The sequence below is a fragment of the Procambarus clarkii genome, chromosome 4 (genome assembly GCF_040958095.1).
Source record: "Procambarus clarkii isolate CNS0578487 chromosome 4, FALCON_Pclarkii_2.0, whole genome shotgun sequence".
Taxonomy (NCBI): Eukaryota; Metazoa; Arthropoda; class Malacostraca; order Decapoda; family Cambaridae; genus Procambarus; species Procambarus clarkii.
The window spans coordinates 30,089,912-30,110,573 of record NC_091153.1 but is presented as its reverse complement, the minus strand read 5'-3'; the positions used below and the strand labels follow the sequence as shown (position 1 = coordinate 30,110,573).

The following is a 20,662-nucleotide window of genomic DNA, read 5'->3' as shown; positions in this document are numbered from 1 at the left end:
ATAGTCGTGTTCATCATGTGTTCCTGTCGTTTCTTAACTAAAATATTACTTCTCTCAACTGAAAATAGGCATATTCATCATATTTTCTTGTCGTTTCTTAACTAAAATAACCTTTCTCTTAGCTAAAAATAATCAAAGGAAACTTTCCATATTGTTCATAACTAACTTTATCCATCGTCATTCAACTGAAAATAGCCACGTTCATTATCTTTTCTTGTCGTTTTCTAACTAAAATATTCGCCAATCAACTAAAAAACTCACTTTCATTATCTTTTCATCATTTCCTAACTAAAATAACAATTCTCTCAACTGAAAATTGGCACATTCATCATATTTTTTGTCGTTTTTTAACTAAAATAACACTTTTCTCATCTAAAAAGAGTCAAGCTTATCTGCTTTCAACACATTCTTAACGACCATTATGCTTCGTCAAGTAAGAAAAAATAGCCAAAGATATCTCATTACAGTTCTTGACTAAAACTATTCTTCCCCTTAACTAAACATAGTCAAAGGTATCTTTTTTTAAATATTTGTAACTAGCAGTTTACATCATTGAGTAAGAAAAATAATCAAAGACACTCTTTGACACACCAAAGTTACTCTTCATGACATCAATAACACTCTCAAAGACATCAGTAACACACTCAAAGACGTCAAAAACACATTCAAAGACGCCAATAAGACGCTATAAGACGTCAATAACACACTCAAAGACACCAATAGCACACTCAAAGACATCAATAACACCCTCAAAGACATCAATAACACACTCAAAGAAATCAATAACACATTCAAAGACGCCAATAACACGCAATAAGACTTCAATAAAACAATCAAGGACATCAATAGCTCACTCAGAAATCAATAATACACTCAAGGATATCAAAGACACACTCAAAGACGTCAAAATGCTACTCATGTCCTCAAACGTTATTCTCAAGAGTCATCAAATGTTATCCACAGAGTCATCAAAAGTTAATCTTTTCCGGACCCTCAAAAAGGTGGCGCTGTGTTGTCATCCCTACTACCACTACTGAGGCGGGTAGTTCACTCTCACATCACTACTGAGGCGGGTAGTTCACTCTCACATCACTATTGAGGCGGGTAGTTCACTCTCACATTACAACTGAGGCAAGTAGTTTACTCTCACATCACTACTGAGGCGAGTAGCTCACTCTCACATCACTACTGAGGCGGGTAGGTCACTCTCACATCATTACTGAGGCGGGTAGTTCACTCTCACATCACTACTGTGGCGAGTAGTTTACTCTCACATCACTACTGAGGCGGGTAGGTCACTCTCACATCACTACTGAGGCGGGTAGGTCACTCACATTACTTCTGAGGCGGGTAGGTCCCTCTCACATCACTACTGAGGCGGGTAGGTCACTCTCACATCACTAATGAGGCGGGTAGGTCACTCTCAAATCACTACTGAGGCGGGTAGGTCACTCTCACATCACTACTGAGGTGGGAAGGTCCCTCTCACATCACTACTGAGGCGGGTAGGTCACTCTCACATCACTACTGAGGCAGGTAGGTCACTCTCACATCACTACTGAGGCGGGTAGGTCACTCTCACATCACTACTGAGGCGGGTAGGCCACTCTCACATCACTACTGAGGCGGGTAGGTCACTCTCACATCACTACTGAGGCAGGTAGGCCACTCTCACATCACTACTGAGGCGGGTAGGTCACTCTCACATCACTACTGAGGCGGGTAGGTCACTCTCACATCACTACTGAGGCGGGTAGGCCACTCTCACATCACTACTGAGGTGGGTAGGTCACTCTCACATCACTACTGAGGCGGGTAGGTCACTCTCACATCACTACTGAGGCAGGTAGGCCACTCTCACATCACTACTGAGGCGGGTAGGTCACTCTCACATCACTACTGAGGCGGGTAGGTCACTTTCACATCACTACTGAGGCGGGTAGGTCACTCTCACATCACTACTGAGGCGGGTAGGTCACTCTCACATACCGTCTACTATGTTGACGTCAACAGGTGCGGCAGGTGTCATGGTGCGTGACGGTGGTGGTGGTGAGCGACGACCTCGCCTTCCTCACCGCCTTCGCCCAGTGGTCCCTCACGGGCCGCCTCCTGGTGTGGTCGACGAGGCTCCTGGTCGTCACCCGCCTCCCCCTCCATCACCTGCATGTTCTCCATGGATTGCTCTCTATGACCAACTCTATGCTGCTCGTTGTTCATGGTGCACCTGTCAGCAGCAGGTAACGTATCTCTTAAGATTCTATGCAAAGAAAACATGTTAGGCTGGTTCATTTTATTTAGACCATTTTATCGCAGGTTGCTAATATTTTATGAAACAATAATAAATATGTGAATTCGTGATGAACGTCGGTCGCTGTACAGGTGCAGTGTGTACATCCAGCTGCCGTACAGTCCCAGAGGAGCCCAGGCGCTGAAGGTGGCCTCCTGGACGCCCCACCAAGGCCTCGCCCTCACCTCCAGCCTTCACCTCTTCCCTGACAAATTCTCCAGGTGAGTTCGTTATTGAATATATGATAAAAATATAAAGCTATGGAAATCGATGTTACAGTGCCTTATAAGAATGGTAAACAAAAATATTGTAGTAAAAAGTACATTAATGGTATATTCCTATACTGCAGCATTTTCTCAATGCACTTTAAGATGCTCTCAAACAACGAGAAGCAGAGAATTTTGTCTATAATGAGAGAAAAAGACATAAAAATATTCAGTTAGCATAGATACTACGTATTTTTTATTAGTTTTTCCTTGAATGTGAAACTTGGAATGTGCTCGCATTTATTTTTGAGCTGTAATAAATATTTTGTGTCTTCGTACCTAAATTATTTGTAAATATTAACAGATTTATCGAGCGTCCAAGTCTCAAAATAGCAGTCGATCAGACCCACTTGATGAGTACAACTATCAGACTGGGAAGACGAGAAGATGAAACGCTGGAATATTTAGGACAAGGCCTCAATTTTACGTAGGTTTTGTTCTTGTGAAAGAGCTAATTTTCTTGATTGGATTTTTAAATATACTTTTTCAGTTTTTTTGATGATATACTATATCCTTCATGATAAATTTTCTGGTGATATAAAATTCACTTTATATAATTCAATCTGCACTGATATTACGACCATAATGCTAACATGCATCATATCACAAAATACTGCATATCTTCTTGGCTTTTTAAGATGAAATGTCATTTATCTTACCAATAATTTTTCTAATGCAAATAAAGAAATTTTACCAGTTCCGAATATTTGAAATATTAAATTTAAACTTTCTCCTTATTCTTAATTTTCTTCAAGATACAAGTATACAATTCCTTCTGACGGATTGCGGGCTGGCGTGGTGGATATGGTGGTCAAACAGGTAAGCAAAACCCTTTGCAGGCGATGAGTCACAATAACGTGGCTGATGATACGATGACTTAACCACATACCAGAAAGTGAAGAAACGACAATGATAAAGTCCGTCCTGGATCATTATCAAGTCGATTGTGGAGGGAAAGAGGTTGTTGTTGTAGTTTTAGTTTCAGTAGTTCGGTACAAAAATTTGTAAGTTGCATGGCCATAGTGTGCCCGAAGTGGACTTACCTGGCACAGGAGCTGAGCTGTAACTGGGAAGCAAGGGCATTACGTAAGGCAAGAGAGAGGTGAGGAGCAGTTAAGAGGAGGTAATTCCTATTAGGAATTACTATTAAAATTCTACTAGCGTAAATGTTTATTATGCACTAAAAATATGTCCCCACAGTATATAAGGCGTTTAGTAAGATAGGAAACGCGTGACTATGGAACGTGTGACTATTCACTGTGATATCATCTGACCGACCAATAGGAGCATCAGAGTTATGGGGCGTTAGGTAACGGGGCTCTCTTTCAGCTGGTCATCTAGCTGTGGTGAGGCTTTTACTGATGATGCCGTTAACTTCACTGTACCTCGAGTGCCATCTCTCTGTGTTTTGGCAGAATAGGCCATGGTGGCCGTACCTGTCGGCCACCACCTCGCTGCAAATACACCTAAATTTGGTGTGGATTGGGACAGCAAGGCGGAGTGCCACAGTACTTTAGAGGGCTTGTGGTATGAGACATATACCAGTTGCCAACATTAGGGTTGCTAACAGGAAATCCCCTACATGTGGAGCTGCTACTGCTGTGAAGCGAGCAATGTTGTGTTGTGCTGTTGTAGCACCTAGGCACTCTGCAGCAACTTGGTCTACAATGGGGCCATCCCAGCTGGATTGCTTGTGGGCTTTTGAGGATGGTGATTGAGGTGATGGGATTGCATGAGAGGCCTACTCGGTGGCACAGCTAATAAAACTGGGATTGTGTATGCCTGCTAGCTGATGTAGGTATGCAGGTAGAACATCCTTCACAAGATCGTTGGATGCCGAGGAGGAGAACAGGAAGGCTGGAACAGCGATTTGGGTTGCTGTTCAAACTACGAGGGCCCCATGTCTTACGGGAAGAGAGGCTTGTTTCCACTGTTGATCATCAAGAGAAAGGTTGAGGGGTTTTTCTAGCATTGATTTCAGTAACATGTCATACTCACCTATTATTTTTAGCTGTAGGATGTAGGACAGAACACCCTCTATCCTCTCTATTTATGTTGGATGGTGAACACCTCAGAAAGTAGGATAAACTGTGGAGGAACAGGCATCTGGTGTTGAGATAAAGTGTGCCATGAGCATCAATATCCTCAATCCTCCTGTCTATCCTCTTAAAGTCGGCGATTTTTCTTTCGAGGACCTCTTCGATGGCTTTCATCCCTAAGAGGCTCCTAGGAGTGTGCTGTCTTCAGGTTTAGTTATATGGATATTTGGTAGAACACCCTCTATCCTCTCTATGATACCCTGGTTGGAACATATTATTTAAAAAATATATGGCCTTAAATTGCACCTTGTTCCTGGAGTTTTCAGATGTCCTTTAGGAGGGAGTCGTGGGAACCAGCTTGGGTACCATTATCTAAGAACCAGATGTTAAGCTCGCTGGACAGGACTTCTGTGACTTGTTTGATGACTAAGCAGAAAAGGAGAGGAGCAAGGGGGGGTCACCCTGTTGGACGCCTTTTTGCGAGTTAGTTTTCTTTTCGCCAAAAAGTAGCTTTATATCCAAACTGAAGCATGAATCTACAAAAAAGGTAGAGGGAAGGGAAATGACGATGAACCTCGCCGAGTACAGCATCCCTCAGCATGAAATTGAAGTCATTTTTTAAATATAGTTTGATAAGGGCCTTTTCATCTGTGATGTTAGCAACGATAGCAAGAGCTGCGTGAGCTGCCGCCTCGCATCCTTGTGGAATACCAAACCTGAGATGTTTTGGCTTTAACATGTTTGCCGCTGCTTCACTACCTGTTCTTGCAGCAGCCTTTGCGACGAGACGCCAGAGGGAATTGCCCACAGCTATTGGTCTGATCCTTCTATCCTTTTTCTTTAGAGCACAGAGAGATGCTCAAAAAAGATAAGTCTTATGGTCTCTGATATGTTGCCAGCTAGACATATGTTGGTGAATCTGGCTTGTTCCACCAGAAGGCCCTGTGGTATGTCTCCCAGTGCAGGGTTGAGCATTTGTTTGATGTGGTTGGGTTTTAGTCCTGTGAACACACCTGCTGATCCTGTTGGTAAGGAAAAGGCTGCTTTATGCTATCATTTAAACAGCTTTCATCTTATATACCCGCATTTGGTGAGGTGATATGTTACAACAATTTTGGATGAGGTGAACAAAACTTTCAACACAAGATAGAACACGGAACAATGGGTATAAATTGGGTAAATTAAAGGGAAGGATGGAAGTAACTGCAAAAGGCCTATTGGCCCATACTTCTTGATGCTTCTATATTGGTGCGGAGTCTTGAAGTGGATAAAATATAGTTGTGCATTAATTGGCTGTTGATTGCTGGTGTTGACTTCTTGATGTGTAGTACCTCGCAGATGTCAAGCCGCCTGCTATCGCTGTATCTATTGATGATTTCTGTGTTGTTTGTTAAGATTTCTCTGGTGATGGTCTAGTTGTGGGAAGAGATTCAAATATAAGAAGGAAGGTGAAACGCCATGCAACTTCTGAAGAGACAACTAACACAACACCTTTACCCCCTATTAGACTATTTTACAGGAACTTCTTTTCCACAGCTCATAAAACGGAGGAAAGGGTCCTGAAATATTTTGTTGATAGGAACGTTATCCCTACAGACAAAAATCAGAAGATACAATTGACGATTTACTATAAAACCAAAAAAACAACCAACCTACTCATGAGAAACTCTCCAGACATAAAGCAGAACGCTTTAAAAAGAGACCAACGTCGTCTATGCCTTTAAATGTCCACTTGGGGACTGTAAGCCTCAAAGAGCTCAGTATATAGGCAAGACAACAACATCTCTTTCCAGGCGATTAACGATGCATAAGCAACAGGGCTCCATTAAGGAACATATAATTCAGGTTAGTTCGCATTTGTGTTCCTCACGTGTGCCCCAAAGAATGAGGTGATTTGATAAAATGCTATGCCCAAGATTACCATCCGAGTGCCGGCAGGGAAGTGGTTCAAATAGCTTCAGCTATCACTTCCTTTTGTCTGGTCGTGATGGTCAAGTGGATTAAGGCGTCCTGTACATACCAGTTGCATTGCTCCTGTCAGTGTGGGTTCGAGTCACTTCTTGGGTGTGAGTTTTCAGTTGCATATAGTCCTGGGGACCATTCAGGCTTTTTCGCATCTGTGTTCCTCACATGTGCTGCAAAGAATGAGGTGATATGATAAAATGCTATGCCTAAGATTACCATCTGAGTGCCGGCGGTGTAACACGGGGGGGAGGGGGGGGGGTTCTCGAATGATCTTTCCTACCATTTTACTCTCCCTCTGCCTGTATTCTTACTTTTTGTTCTCTGCCAAGGGACCCCAAAACTCTCACTTGAGCCGACCCCATGCCACGTGGTCTCAAGACGATTTACCGACTTGAGATTCTACACCCGTATGACGTGAAACAGGCTTCTAGCAAAACCCTAGGGCCGCCTTTACACTGCCACCACCAGACCTTGCAACACTGAGCAATGATCGAGGTCTGGATCGATCATGCCAATCAATAACTTAGGGGCTTGATCCCCACTAGTAACATATACCCTTGGATCTTTAGTGTGGAATTAATTACAAATCAACGGGAATGGTAATTCGGATTCGGTGTTAGAATTGGCGCCCAATTCAACTCGGCCTCGTGGGGACCACGTGACAAGGACAAATTTACATAAATATAGCACACACATGGAAATTAATAAAAAGGCAAATTAATAACTAATTAATTTATGTGCGATTAAGGCGTGTCTGGGGCCTCTCAGACGATGGTTCGAACCCGCATCAAGGCCTTTTAAATTTGTGCAGTATTTAACAGGGTTTATGAACATAAGATTAAATTAATTTATTCAAAACTAAACAAAATCTAAATAATTGAAACTCCCTGACTGAACACTTCCTGGCTGGCAATGAGTTGACTATCCCTATAAGAACCAGTAGCAACTATACCTCTATGTTGACCAGCTTGGGTGGGGTGCTGGTCTTGGGGGGGAGAGGTGAGATGGTTGACTTTCCCCAGTTGATCCGGATCCCACACTGATCTCTCCTCGTCTGGTCTTCCCCAGACTAGAGCATTGTATCCTTCTGCCTAGTCTAAGTTTTACCAAGTCACTAGCAAGGCTTAAGTTTAACAATTAACCTCTGTTGCACTGAATTGATCCAGATTGGTTGAAATATTTTAACTGAAGTTAAATTACACAACCATCTTAAGGAAGAGCTATTCCCGATCCCAAATTGGCTATTTGACCTTTGTGAATTACTGAATGTGGAAACTGTTGACCTATGACCGCCAGGTCGTTGAGGTCACTTCCGTGCTACTGCCTAGTCCTGGCTTCGTGACGTCACTGATGGTGACTTAACTCAAGTCTCCTAATAAATAGAATACTCTTGATACTATAACCAGGAATATTATACAATCCAATTTGAATGTAAGATGAATAAAGGCTAATTTCTCTAAATAAGTGAATACTATAGAATGGTTCATTATACGAACTATGAACAAAGACGCCAGCCATTTTGTGACTCAGACATGCTAATCCCCAGAGGAATACGCAATGTTGAGGTCAGTCCCTACACGATTTTTGGAACCTTCTGGATAATTCTTACAACAAACCTAGTTTGTTACAACCCCCCCCCCCCACCCCGCACAAGCACTTAGTAAACCTTGTTATTTTGTTAAAAATAACGAGGTTTAGTATCCAAATCCACAATTCAACTCATGCCACAAACAAAAGCTAACCTAACTAAGAAAAATTTGACAATTATTAGAGTGTCCAACATCATCATAATAAAGATGTTCAAATTCATAAATTTCTCAGCTGTCAACTGACAGCAATCCTCCAACATCAGGAAACATACATCCTACCCTTACTGACATAGCTAAATAACATGTCCCTACTCTAACAGCAAAGACTTGCTATTAAAATCTCTTGGCTCTTCACTAGCCAACTTCATGTGTCCTCTAGAGCCGGCCACACCGTGCTCAAACATAAAAGTTATATCTTGAGACTGAACTTTGTCATCCGGGAGCGTACTACTGAACTATCAAGTTCACATCTGTGTACTAACCACTCCCCAATCAATGTCAACCTTGACATGCTAAGGAACACACCTAACGTTTATTACATGTATCTAAAAATATAAAAAAAATTCCTATACTATATCACAGGTTTCAGCTGACTGTACAGCCAAGTGTTAGCACTCACTGTAAGAGTGTCAATGTTTATATTGGGGTCTGGCCCTAGCTTTGGTTGGGGACAGACGTGTGCTTCGGCGCTCCAGCAGTTGGTGCTGTTTGCCAGTTTCGGCCGGTTGGGGGCGGGTGTGTCTCTGCCCGCCTGTGCTGACGTGGGCAGTGGTGTTGCCTGCCTGGCTGCGTGCTAACGTGGCCGTTTTGACATGGGGGCCTTGCAATTCCTCCTGTTTTGCGGGTGAACTCCGTGGGTCTGGAATTCTCGTGCAAGGCTGGTTATCCGACCATTGAGTGTGTAATGTGCGACATGCTTCGTGTCCCAGTGGAGGCTGTATATGGAGTTGAGCTTGTTACGGCCCACCAGGTGATTGTCAAGTTCGTGCGGGAGGAGGAGTATCGGGACTTCCTCCGGCGGAACGAAGGGCGTTCGTTGCAGTTGCCGGATGGCGCCGGCTCCGTTACGATCTCGGACTGAAGTGGTGCCCTGACATATGTCAGTGTGCATGGTGCGCCCCTGGAGTTCCCTGAAGACCTTCTCCGGCGCTTCTTCGGGAGGTATGGTGCTATCATCAGTGTGCGGGTGAACAAGCTTTCCTCAGGGAAGTATGCTGGGAAGCAGACGAACGTCCGTACCTTAGATATGCGCCTGCGGTCGGATATCCCATCTTCTGTCCGGCTGCTAGGTTACTACGTTCGGGTGTATTATGCCCGGGCGCCCCATACTTGTTTCCGGTGTGGCCAGTTAGGGCATCAGGCTGCCGGGTGCTCTGAGGCCCCTGCTGCACCTGTTAACTTGTTTCAGTAAGAGGATTTCCCGCCGCTCCCTGAGGACGTGGATTCCGGAGATGATGAGGGGCAGGTCCCATTCGCTGCTGATGCGGCCCCCCCTGCGTCACCCGACGTGCCCCCGGTGGTTGTTGTCCCTCCTCCGAGTGTTCCGGTGGCTTCTGTCGCTGGTCACTTCGCTGTGCCAGTTGCTCCCGAGGGTCTTCCGGCTGGTCTCTGTGGGTGGTCTGCGTCTTCCTCGAATCCTGCTGCTATGCCTGGTCCTGCACCCTCGTCAGGTGTTACGACTGTGCTGTGTGTTAGGGGGGCTGCGGAGCGTCCTGTTGTGTGCGGCCCGGTTCCCCATGTGGTTGAGGCTGCTGCCGTACTGCGTCGGGCATTGGTTCGCCCGGTTCGTGAGGCCCGTGGTTCTGGGTCCGCCTCCGGCTGTGAGGATGTGCGGCCAGTGCCCAAGCGTTCCAGGCGTTCTTCTACTGCTTGGGCTGATGCGGAGGATTACGACGCAGGTGGCACTTCTGGAGATAATGTGGCGATTCCGGGTGCTTCGCGCTCTACGTCGCTGGTGGTGGCTGATGTACATGTGTCTGCTGTTGACGATGGATGTGCGTCTGATTTACCTCCTATTCTTTCTCCTGCAGAAGGTTCTACGCAATGGGAGGTGGTTGCTCCTACAGACGTGGGTGGTGTGGGTTCTGGTGCTAGCCAAGGCATCAAGCTGGTGCTGAAGAAGGATGCCAAGCATGGGGGATCCCAGCAGGTACAACGTTCGGTGGTTGACGCTGGGCCCTGTGAGACAGTCGAGGAGGCTCCCAGTGCGATGCCCATTGCCCGGCCTCGTGGGAAGGAGCCTCTCCCTATCATCCTGGCCTCCGGAGTGGCGCATGATGATCAACATCCTTTGCGTTTTGACATTGATGACCGCGTGCGTCCGGTTCCGTGGTGCCCTTCTACCATCTGGATTCGACGGGCTCAGTGTTTTATTGCGGGTGTGCCGGAGTCCATGCCTGATCCTCGTACAGTTCGTACTGAACCTATTTCGGAGGACGTCATGTTACTTTGGGAGGCGTATTGTATTCGCTTCCCGGCGGCGGAGTGGCCGGATAAGTATGAGACATTTGAGTAGTCTGTGTGCTTGGACCTGTGGTTTGTTTTGTAATGTGTTGTACCTATTGTGCGCCCTTCAGGCCGGTGCTTTGTTGTATTTTTTTATATTTCCGGTATTGTTTCTTTTTTTTGTTTCATTATGTTTCTGTTCATGGTTGTTTATGTTGTAGGCCCTTCAGGCCGGTGTTTAGTGTCTTTGAAAAATTTTGTATAAAGTTGTATTGTTTTGTTTTGTGTTGAAGTGTCTGGTTTTGTTTCATGATATACTTTGTTGTTTTATTCTCGGTCCTTCAGGCCAGTGCATGTTTGTTGTTGTGTTTGTGCCTGTTTTGTTTTCAGGTGTGAGTGTTTTGCTTGTTTATTTTTATTGTTAGTTTTTTATTGAAATTTTTTTATTGTTTATTTTGGCCTAGCCCTTTGTTTACGGGGCGGGTGGTTTGGTGTGTGTGTTTTTTGTTCCTGTATTGTTTGTGCTGTGCGTTTGACCTGGTGTTTTTGTATTGCTTTACCTGTTGTACGTGTTTGTCCTTTATTTTGTTTGGACTGTATTGTGTTTGTCCTGTTCTCTGTCCTGTTATGCCTCTTGTTGTATGGTTTGTTTTTCTGGAGGTTTTGTTTTGTGATGTTACTGTGTTTGCTTGTTTGTCATTGTATTATGTTTTGTGCTTTTATATATGCTGTCATTTTCTATGCTTTTCTCGTGTGTGTGCTTTGTTGTGCTCTGCTGTCGGCCCTTCTGGCCGGTGGTCTATTGTTTTCCTTTGTTATGTATTTTGTATTTGTTTTTATTGTATTTAATTTGCATGCTTTGCATGTAAAAAAAAAAAAAAAAATGTTTATATTGGTCCGCCTCTCCTGTGTTCAAACATTCTGAAAAAACAACAACATAATTTTCCATAACCGTTTGTTCTGGGCTTAGACAATTACACAGGGGCTTCGATTTTAATCAATGACCAATATATAGAGTAAAATTTTCATATATCATTATACCAGAATAATTATTTTGAATCTGTTTTTCAACATTTATAAAGTTTTGTGATTCTAAATCTGTTTTTCAACATTTAAACCAAAGTGTCCAGATATTCTTTACACAGATGTTCAGAGCCAACTTTGTTTCTTGTAACAATTGTTCATATTGAGTAATCAGGGAAAAAAAATCGATGCTGCTGGACGCTGAATGTAGTCGCTGACGAAGTCAATTGATGTCGATCTTGCTTCTTCCCGTGTGTAGACCTCAATACCTGGTCCTCTTGTACTCCCATCCGGTAGTCTCGAATGACGACAGAGTGTAGTAGAGCTGAGTGCCAAGTGACAGCTGTAGAATACTGTTACTTCGGCCATTGATCTTGCTCCCGACAGTCCACACGCCTTCATATATATCACAGTTCACACGCCAGTCTTGATGTTAAACTTGACGGTGTAGATGACCACAGCAGAGCAGGACTGGATGTACCAACAGTGTCTCGTAACAGGAGTGGTGTCAGAGGGTCGTAGAGGCGGGTTGCTTGATTGCAGAACAGGTGAATCTCGTCTTCCATCATTTCTCACGTCACCTCAGGCGTTTCTTAATGTCACCAGGTTACTAGGCCATTAACACCAACTGTGTATACCCTCGTACCGCCGATTTTAGGCCAAAGGAGACAATTTTGCGACCTTCTATTGGCGAGTCCCGGTTCTCTGTAGGGAAACCGTACCTTCCACCTGTAATCGCCTTAGTTCCGCTTTCTTGTTGCTTCAGATGACGTAATCATTAATCTTCCGGCGAAATTCTTGAGTACTGCTACGCGCTTTCCATTTCTTGACCTCTCCTCCAACACTGCTGGAATGGCTGCAGTATAGATGACGCAGCAGGTGGGTAGTGGTGATCTCGAGACAGCTACCCCGGTGTTGTATGGCACCTCTGGTGACTGCTATATGTGGACAGCTCGTTAGTGACGTGAGGCGTCGGCCGGGTGACCCTTGGATAGTCACTCATCCCCAAAGTAACTGATGTATGGGTTACTGGGTCTGGTGGGGGGAGGGCTTTGTGTAACGTGCCTCCCCCCTCGGTCTCTACAGACAAGGGTTCACGTGTGGCTGGAACAACTGGGTCGGTGTACCAATCAGACTTGGGAACAGACAGACACAACACAGCGGAAGCATAGATATACTCTGGGTTTGGTGGAGGTGGAACCCGAGTTAAGTATAGAGATAGTTCACCTCATTGCCTTTACAGGAAAATCTAATGAATACTAAATTATACTAACCAAGGAAGTTACTTTACTGTATAGCGCGAGATCTCGTCACCATAGGGTGGCGAGACTGCACCTGACTACTGATGAGTCAGCACTGCTGAGTCAGGAACTAGACCCGCTGAAGGCAGTTCTAATTCCTCTCTAGCATGATAATGTTTAAATTTATTTACATGAATTGTCCTTTCCACCTGGTCCTCGAATACTCCTTTTATAACAAGATTAACCGGCCCCGCCCTTTTAATTACTCTATATGGCCCCTCGCCACCTCGGAGCTAGTTTCCTACTCTGATTTGCGGGCGCAGCCTCATTCACTCTCAATACGAGGCTTCCTTCCTTCAACTCAAGAGGGTGCACTTTATTGTCATAAAAATGAGCATACCGAGTCCGTGCCTTCTTGGACGCTTCAGCTGCAATATTCCATGCATTTCTCATTTTTTCAAGGACCTCTGAAGGATAGTCCTCCCCGTATGCAATATTATGTCTGTTCAGCAGACCTGAGGGAAAATTGCATGAATTACCAGTAAACAAATGAAGTGGTTGGGTGTTAATTGATTGGTGGATGGCAGTATTCAAGGCTAACTGAACATAGGGTAGGTGTTCATCCCAGGCGTTTGCGTCATGTTCAGCAAGGATTGCAAGCATATCCTTGACTGAACGATTAGCCCGTTCCGTCATTCCGTTTGCTTGTGGGTGGTAGGCTGTTGTAAAAGCCGAAGTTGTCTCTAAAATCTTACAAACTTCTCTAAATATATTCCCATTAAATTCTTGACCCCGGTCAGAGACTAAAACTTTAGGAGGTCCGAATACAGTAACGAACCTACGCAAGAACGCCTCTGCAACCGTACGAGAATCCTTCTGAGGTAATGCAACTAGTGTAGTGTACCTAGACAAATGGTCTACTAGCACCAACACGTATCTGTTCCCTGAATGACTGTGATGTAAATCAATCAAATCGGCCCCCACACGATGTAAAGGCTCACGAATTTCAGGAAATTCCTGAAGTGGGGCTTGTACCTTAAGGGTGCCTTTCCTCCTCTGGCAACGAGGGCACGACTTCACGAAATTGATTACTTCAGAAAGTAATCCTGGAAAATAAAATAGAGACTTTGCTTTTAAAGACCCCCGGATGCCCTGTAATTTTTGAAGCATACGCGAGCTTTACCGCTGATGACCGCAACGCGTCCGGAATAACTAGTTGAAATACTGCCCTATCATTCTGGCTATTAACATAATACAAGACGCCCTGTTTCATTTCAAAATCATGAATAGGTAAATTCTTTTTCTTTTTCGGGTATTTTCCTCCCTTTAAATACTCAATAATTTCTTTCCATCTAGGCTCGCTCATCTGGTATTCTCTCATTTTATCTGATGGAATGGTTTCAATATTTTCATTAATTTGAACTGCCGCTATGATCCTACTTAGCGTATCTGGCACAACATGTGCTGGACCAGGCTTGTACAAAATCTGGAATGAATGGGCCGAAAGTTCGTGAGACCAGCGTGACATTCGTGGGCATTTTGCTCGCTTTTTAAATATGTGTGTCAACGCTCGATGGTCTGTGTAGATTACAAAGTGCCGCTGAAATAGGTAAGGTTCGAAATACCTAACTGATTCTACTACTGCCAGTGCCTCCCGATCCGTAGCTGAATAACGAACTTCAGGTCCTTTGACCTTCCTACTGAAATAAGCTACTGGATGGGGTAAATTATCCGCATCTCGCTGAATTAAGCACCCGCCAATAGCTATACCGCTAGCGTCAGTGTGCACCTCCCACTCTTTCTCAAGATCAGGAATAGCCAATACCGGTGTCGTGATTAGTTGGTCTTTCAGTTTGCGATAGGCCTCGTCATGCTCTGATTTCCATACAAACTTCGCATTTTTCTTTGTCAGATCAGACAGGGGTGCTGAAATGCCAGCGAAACCTTCAATATGACGACGAAAATATCCGGCCGCCCCCAAAAACCAACGCACGTCCTTGGCTGTCCCTGGAGTAGGCATATCAGCAATGGCGCGGCAAGAATCTGGGTCAGGTCGGATACCGTCTGGGCACACCTGGAACCCCAGAAATTTGAATTTCTGAGCCACTAGGGTGCACTTCTGAACATTAAGCCTGAAACCTGCCTGATCTAACAACTTCAAAGTCTCAGTCAAGTCCCGTAGGTGTTCCTCAAACGTCCTGGAATATATCACATCATCATCCAGGTACGCTAAAGAATGCCTACGCAGTACCGGACTAAGGATGAAGTTGATGGCCCTCTGAAACGACGAGGGCGCTGTCTTCAAACCAAACGGCATCCTACGGAATTGATAAGTGTGCCTACCATCCGAGAATGCTGTCTTTTCGCTATCCTGTTCTGCCACCGGAATCGCCCAATACGCCGATTTCGCGCCCAGAGTTAAGAAATACTTAGCAGCACCAAATTGATCTATTATCTCCTGTATTCGGGGCAACGGATACACATCATCCTTAGTTAATTCGTTCACCTTCCGGTAGTCAACACAGAAACGATAACTACCGTCCGGTTTCCGAACTAGCACAACAGGAGAGAGCCACGGTGACGTACTAGGCTCTATTACGCCCTGTTTCAACATTTTCTAGCACTCCTCCCTGATAACGTTCTTTGCCTGTTCCGGCAACCTCCACTGTCTCGTGTACACAGGCAAATGATCACCAGTTGGAATGGTGTGCTCAATCTTATCAAGGAGACCAATCTGGTCATCCTCTGTCGCAAATAATTTAGGGAATTTCCGCAAAACTTCTCTCAGTGCCTTCCTATCCGCCTGTGTAACATGTTGTAAATCAAGTGCTGATATTAATTTTTCTACTTCTTCCACATTCCGTGCAACATTTCTCGTCTCATATTGTACTTTTGATGGTGTTTTAGTATCTATCATGTGCAATGCTCTACATTGTGCAGTGACGGTTGGCGTCTCAGCTGACTCCTGGTGAAAGATTTCTGTGTCCTCCACCATGGTTTCCTGAGATACCCTATCACCTGCCCTGAAGCGAAAAGTCTTATGTGAAAGATTGACAACTGGAATGAGTGCACCTTTATCGAGCACTACAATTAAGTGATGAGGAATTAATAAGCTATCACATCTCCCAGCCACCTGAAGGGTGGTACCTGGTTGTATGTGACGTCCCACGGCTACTTTAATAAATTTAACAGAATGTGGTGGGCAACTCTGTTTGGTCAATGCATGCAATGCGCATGACCTCTTAACTGTGTCTGGAAGAGACTTAAAAATCAATTTTGCATAGTGCGTATTATATTTCTGCTTCCTCTTAATTGAAGCTACAACTGGGGGATGGTCGATCATCTCCACTAGGTAGGAAGTCTGTCCCAACTGCAACCTGCAGTTCCTAGCCCCTTTTCGAGCAGACAAGGAATAATCAAATCGCGACAGAAAATCAGTCCCCATTAAGATGTGACCAGGAAAATCAAGGTTCTCTACGATCGTACATGTGTGAGGCTGCAATTCCCCATCAATCTCAAAATTAACTGTACCTTGACCTACAATCTCAATCTTTTCCCCATTGACCGCTGTTAATGTCTTTGCGCAACGTTTAAGACGTGCGTACTTAAAATTGCTGAAGGCTGACTTTTTAATTACCGTTGCCTGGCTTCCTGTATCAACAAAAGCTGTCAATCTCACACCTTCCACTTTCACCTCAAAAGTAGGCCTACCCTCACTAGGAGCCTGCTTTCATAGTAGTGACTTTACAGTCCCTCTGTATATGTCCGCGCTTCCCGCAGGAGTAACACCTCCGCGGATCCCTGTAGGTACCCCGCGCAGGGTGGCTCGAACTTGCAGCTGTGGGCTGCTTCCCGCCTGATGAACCCGCGCTACAGTTACTTGGCTTGGCCCCCTCGCCTTCACTTAACGCCTCTACGTATGGCGACAACTGAGTGCCCGGCGTCTCCGCGCGCATCTGCCTGTCTAAGGCTGTGGCGGCCTGTTGGACTAGGTCTTTATAACTCACAAACGCTCCCTCCGCAAATAAAAATGGCCCCATAGCAGAAGGTAACGTTTTGCAGAACAATTGTTAAGCTAATCGCTCTGCCTGACTCGAATCTAACCCCAGTTCCGTAGTGAGGTCGTCAACCCTGCTCTTTAATAGTGTCCCGAAATCCTTGACAGTGCTGCGGTCATCCTTCCTAAGTGACTGCAGATAAAAATGAGCCTCATCTTCTGACACCTTTTCCTTGAATCTGTCCCTAATCGCTTGGACAAACTGTGGCCAAGTCGTCAGGTGCTGAAACTCTGTCAGTCTCGCCAGTGGACCGGTTACGTCCACGCAAGCCCCTATAGTAGGAGTAATTTTCAAACTATCCTCTGGGACAGCCTCCAGCATCGAACTAATCTGACAAAGCCAGTCTTCCACTCGGCGGTTGCGTTCCACCTTAATAAGCGGCAACTCCGTGCCTCTGAGTGTCGGCAGAGTCAACTTAGGAATTAGACTCACAATTCTCGGTTTGTATGACGCGGGGCTACTGGCAGTGGGTGGGTCCTGGGGTTGGGAACTGGGTTGAGGTTGGGGTTGGGGTTGAGGTATGGTGTGGGTGGCCTTGGGTTGGGGTTGAGGTATGGTGTGGATGGCCTGGGGTTGGGGTGTGGATGGAGGTTGGGGTTCAGGTACAGTATGGGTGGCCTGGGGTTGGGGTTGAGGTATGGTGTGGGTGGCCTGGGGTTGAGGTATGGTGTGGGTGGCCTGGGGTTGGGGTTGAGGTATGGTGTGGGTGGCCTGGGTTGGGGTTGAGGTATGGTGTGGGTGGCCTGGGGTTGGGGTTGAGGTATGGTGTGGGTGGCCTCGGGTTGGGATGGGTATGGGGTGGCCTGGGGTTGGAATGGGTATGGGGTGGTCTGGGGTTGGAATGGGTATGGGGTGGTCTGGGGTTGGGATGGGTATGGGGTGGCCTGTTGGAATGGATATGGGGTGGCCTGGGGTTGGAACGGATATGGAGTGGCCTGGGGTTGGAATGGGTATGGGGTGGCCTTTGGTTGGAATGGATATGGTGTGGCCTGGGGTTGGGGGAAGGGTGGGTATAGGAATGGAGGTTGGGGCTGATATAGGAAGTGAGGATGGGGTTGGTATGGGAATTGAGGATGGGGTTGGTATGGGAGGTGGGGTTGGGGTTGTTGTAGTGACGGATGAGGTGTACCTAGGTGTTGAGGTATTGGTGTTATGTGGGGTAGTTTCTGCTGTTGGTGTGGTTGTCCCTGTTCCCGTTGAACAGGTTGCTGGCCACGCTCCCCACTGAACGAGGTGCTGTCCTCTACACTTCCACTCCCACTGGTCCCTACTGACTGGTCACTGTCTGGGTTAAACATTTCCTGTGATTCGTGGTGTGCCATGTCTCTTGTAACTACCCTTCAATACACCCTCGACCCGGACTCACTACAACCATGATCTTACACAAAATAAAAAATCAACTCTTTTTCCAAGAGAAAACCAACGAAATTCCCAAAATAGGAAATACTACGATTAATCGAGAAAATCGGTGATGTGAATCCAATGAATGAGCGTCTGCCCCGCACTCGTGTCTGACCGTGAAATAACCCGCAGTTCTATTATTGAAAGCTAAGTCCTTTACGTTAAAAAAATTAAAGACTAATTTATATAAAACAATTAAAATGATAACAGTAACTAACGCGCAGCACTCGTGATGGATTAAATAAAGAATATTTTCTGTACTTTAACACTAAACGCACTTGAAGTAAGCAGCGTGGCCACTGATGACTGGCGGAGCGGGACCAGCTGCGCTGAAAAAAACTAAGTCCCGCGCTTTTTCGCTTAAACGGTGAAAAATCACAATTTTTATTCTGAAGGAAAATAACTAGTTTTACGTTAATAAACCGCTCTAGCGATTAATATAGACACCCAGGACATATATTTGCTTGCCAAAATTGAATTTTTATTAAAAAAACTGCGTTTTTACTCAAATGCTGGACTCTGCCAATTTTCCTGCACTCGAACAAAAAAAATCTATCACCCCAAATATCGCAAAACTCCCGTAATTCGCAAAAATGGGTTTCTCGTTCCCAGATATAAATACGTTATTATTTAATACTGACGCTGTATACAGAACAATACTGACACCTCGGGCGGTATCGACACTCATTAATTCGAATTTTCGTCAAAATCTGAGGTTTTCACCTCAAGTGGACTCTGACAAAATTACAACACGATTTTCTCGAAAAATAACTAAATTCGGCAAAAATGTAATTATCACTGTCTAATGCTTAAGAACAGAATTACGTCCCTTGCGCGCACTAGAGGGTAATACTGACCCTAGAATATACACGAAACATGACAAATTCGAATTTTCGCCAAAATGTACAATTCGTGCCCAAGGCTGGACTTAGAAAATTTTCCACCTACGTTTCCACAAAAAAAAAATTCTGTCTAAAACACAATTCTACCGTCTTACTGGTAAACACTAGAATAATATCATCCGCATCGACTGGGGAATCCTAATGACACCCAGATCATACACGTGACCCACGAATACAAATTAATTACATTTAACGACTTTCCGACGTTGACTTAGCCGAAAACTTATCCCAAAATACTTAAAAATAAATATTTCCACGTGCTCTCTCAAACATTTACAACGAAAATTACTATCCCTTAACAAACTTCTTCACTAAATATAGTGACCGACATATAGCCCTAAGTTCAGAGGATTAACTACGCTCTAGAAAACCACACCTCTGACTTAGACTAATATAATAGGGAATAGTAAAGCTTAATGTACGCACTTAGCCTAATGCATAAGAAAAATACTGAACACTTTTATTTTTAACCGGGGATTGAATTTAGGGGAATCAAAATTGTTAATCTCTAGAACACACAAATAAAAGGAATTACTTTATAACTTTAATTATACTTTATTCAAAGATACACTCGACTTAATCCTATAATTGCTCCTACCGGCCCGCCGTACCGCACCTAGCCTAGGGGTCTCAACCATCTAGATTCTAACAGAGCGACACGCAGCTTTCAGCAACAATTAAGACTAGAGACGACTCAACCTCCATTAAGTGTGCGATCACTTAGTCGTTGAATCGCTGCTAGGTAGGTTACTAGTCCGTCCCTCGGAAGCCGCAACGCTCTTCACGGATTTACGTTTTTCCCAGCGTTTTGGGTCGTCTAACAACGCCCTCGGACTATCTCCTAGCGTCCCACAGATAAATCCGCCCAGACAGCCCACAAGGAACTGCTGTTGAGAGTATGGTGGCTCCCAACACCTCTGAATCAATTGCAATGGGTCGAGTATGGTCCCCAGTCCAATCAACTCGGAGCGGTCTCCTATTCAATAAATCTTAACAGCCTAATCTTACTAACTAAACCTTAATCATATCAGCCCGCATGACCCCAAGATTCGCCAATCCCCACTCAAACGCACTGTTGTGAGGCGCACTGCTAATCCTAGCCCGCGGCTGTCCTCCCTAGCATCTACGCACGTGTCCGAAGGCTAGACGCGTGAGCCTTTCAACAATTTCAAACAAAATTGTTGAAACCACCGCTGTGTAACGTGGGGGGGGGGGGGTATGATTAGTTTAAGGAAAGTAAAGTAAAGGAAGAAGGAGGGGAGGAGAGATAGACATGGATAAAGTTGAGAGGGTACTGAGGCAGAAGGAGGTGAGCGGGAATAGAAAACGGGGAGCGAACGGGGAGGCAGGAGGGAGAGAATGAAGGAGATGGTGTAGAGTAAATATGAGGAATAAGAAGAGTAGGGGAGAGTAGACTGACTGTTATTCTATCTATGATTTTTATAT

The 20,662-nt window shown here is 45.0% G+C and overlaps 1 protein-coding gene across 1 annotated transcript in view; it reads left to right on the top strand.

Annotated features, from left to right (window-relative positions):
• Window positions 1-20,662, top strand: part of LOC123750908 (glutamate receptor ionotropic, kainate 2-like) — a 285,687-nt gene that overhangs the window by 82,363 nt on the left and 182,662 nt on the right. Inside the window, exons 5-8 of the mRNA XM_045733008.2 lie at window positions 2,014-2,237; window positions 2,380-2,508; window positions 2,858-2,980; window positions 3,309-3,372. Coding sequence (XP_045588964.1) covers window positions 2,014-2,237; window positions 2,380-2,508; window positions 2,858-2,980; window positions 3,309-3,372 — 540 coding nt within the window. The remainder of the gene's footprint in view (window positions 1-2,013; window positions 2,238-2,379; window positions 2,509-2,857; window positions 2,981-3,308; window positions 3,373-20,662) is intronic.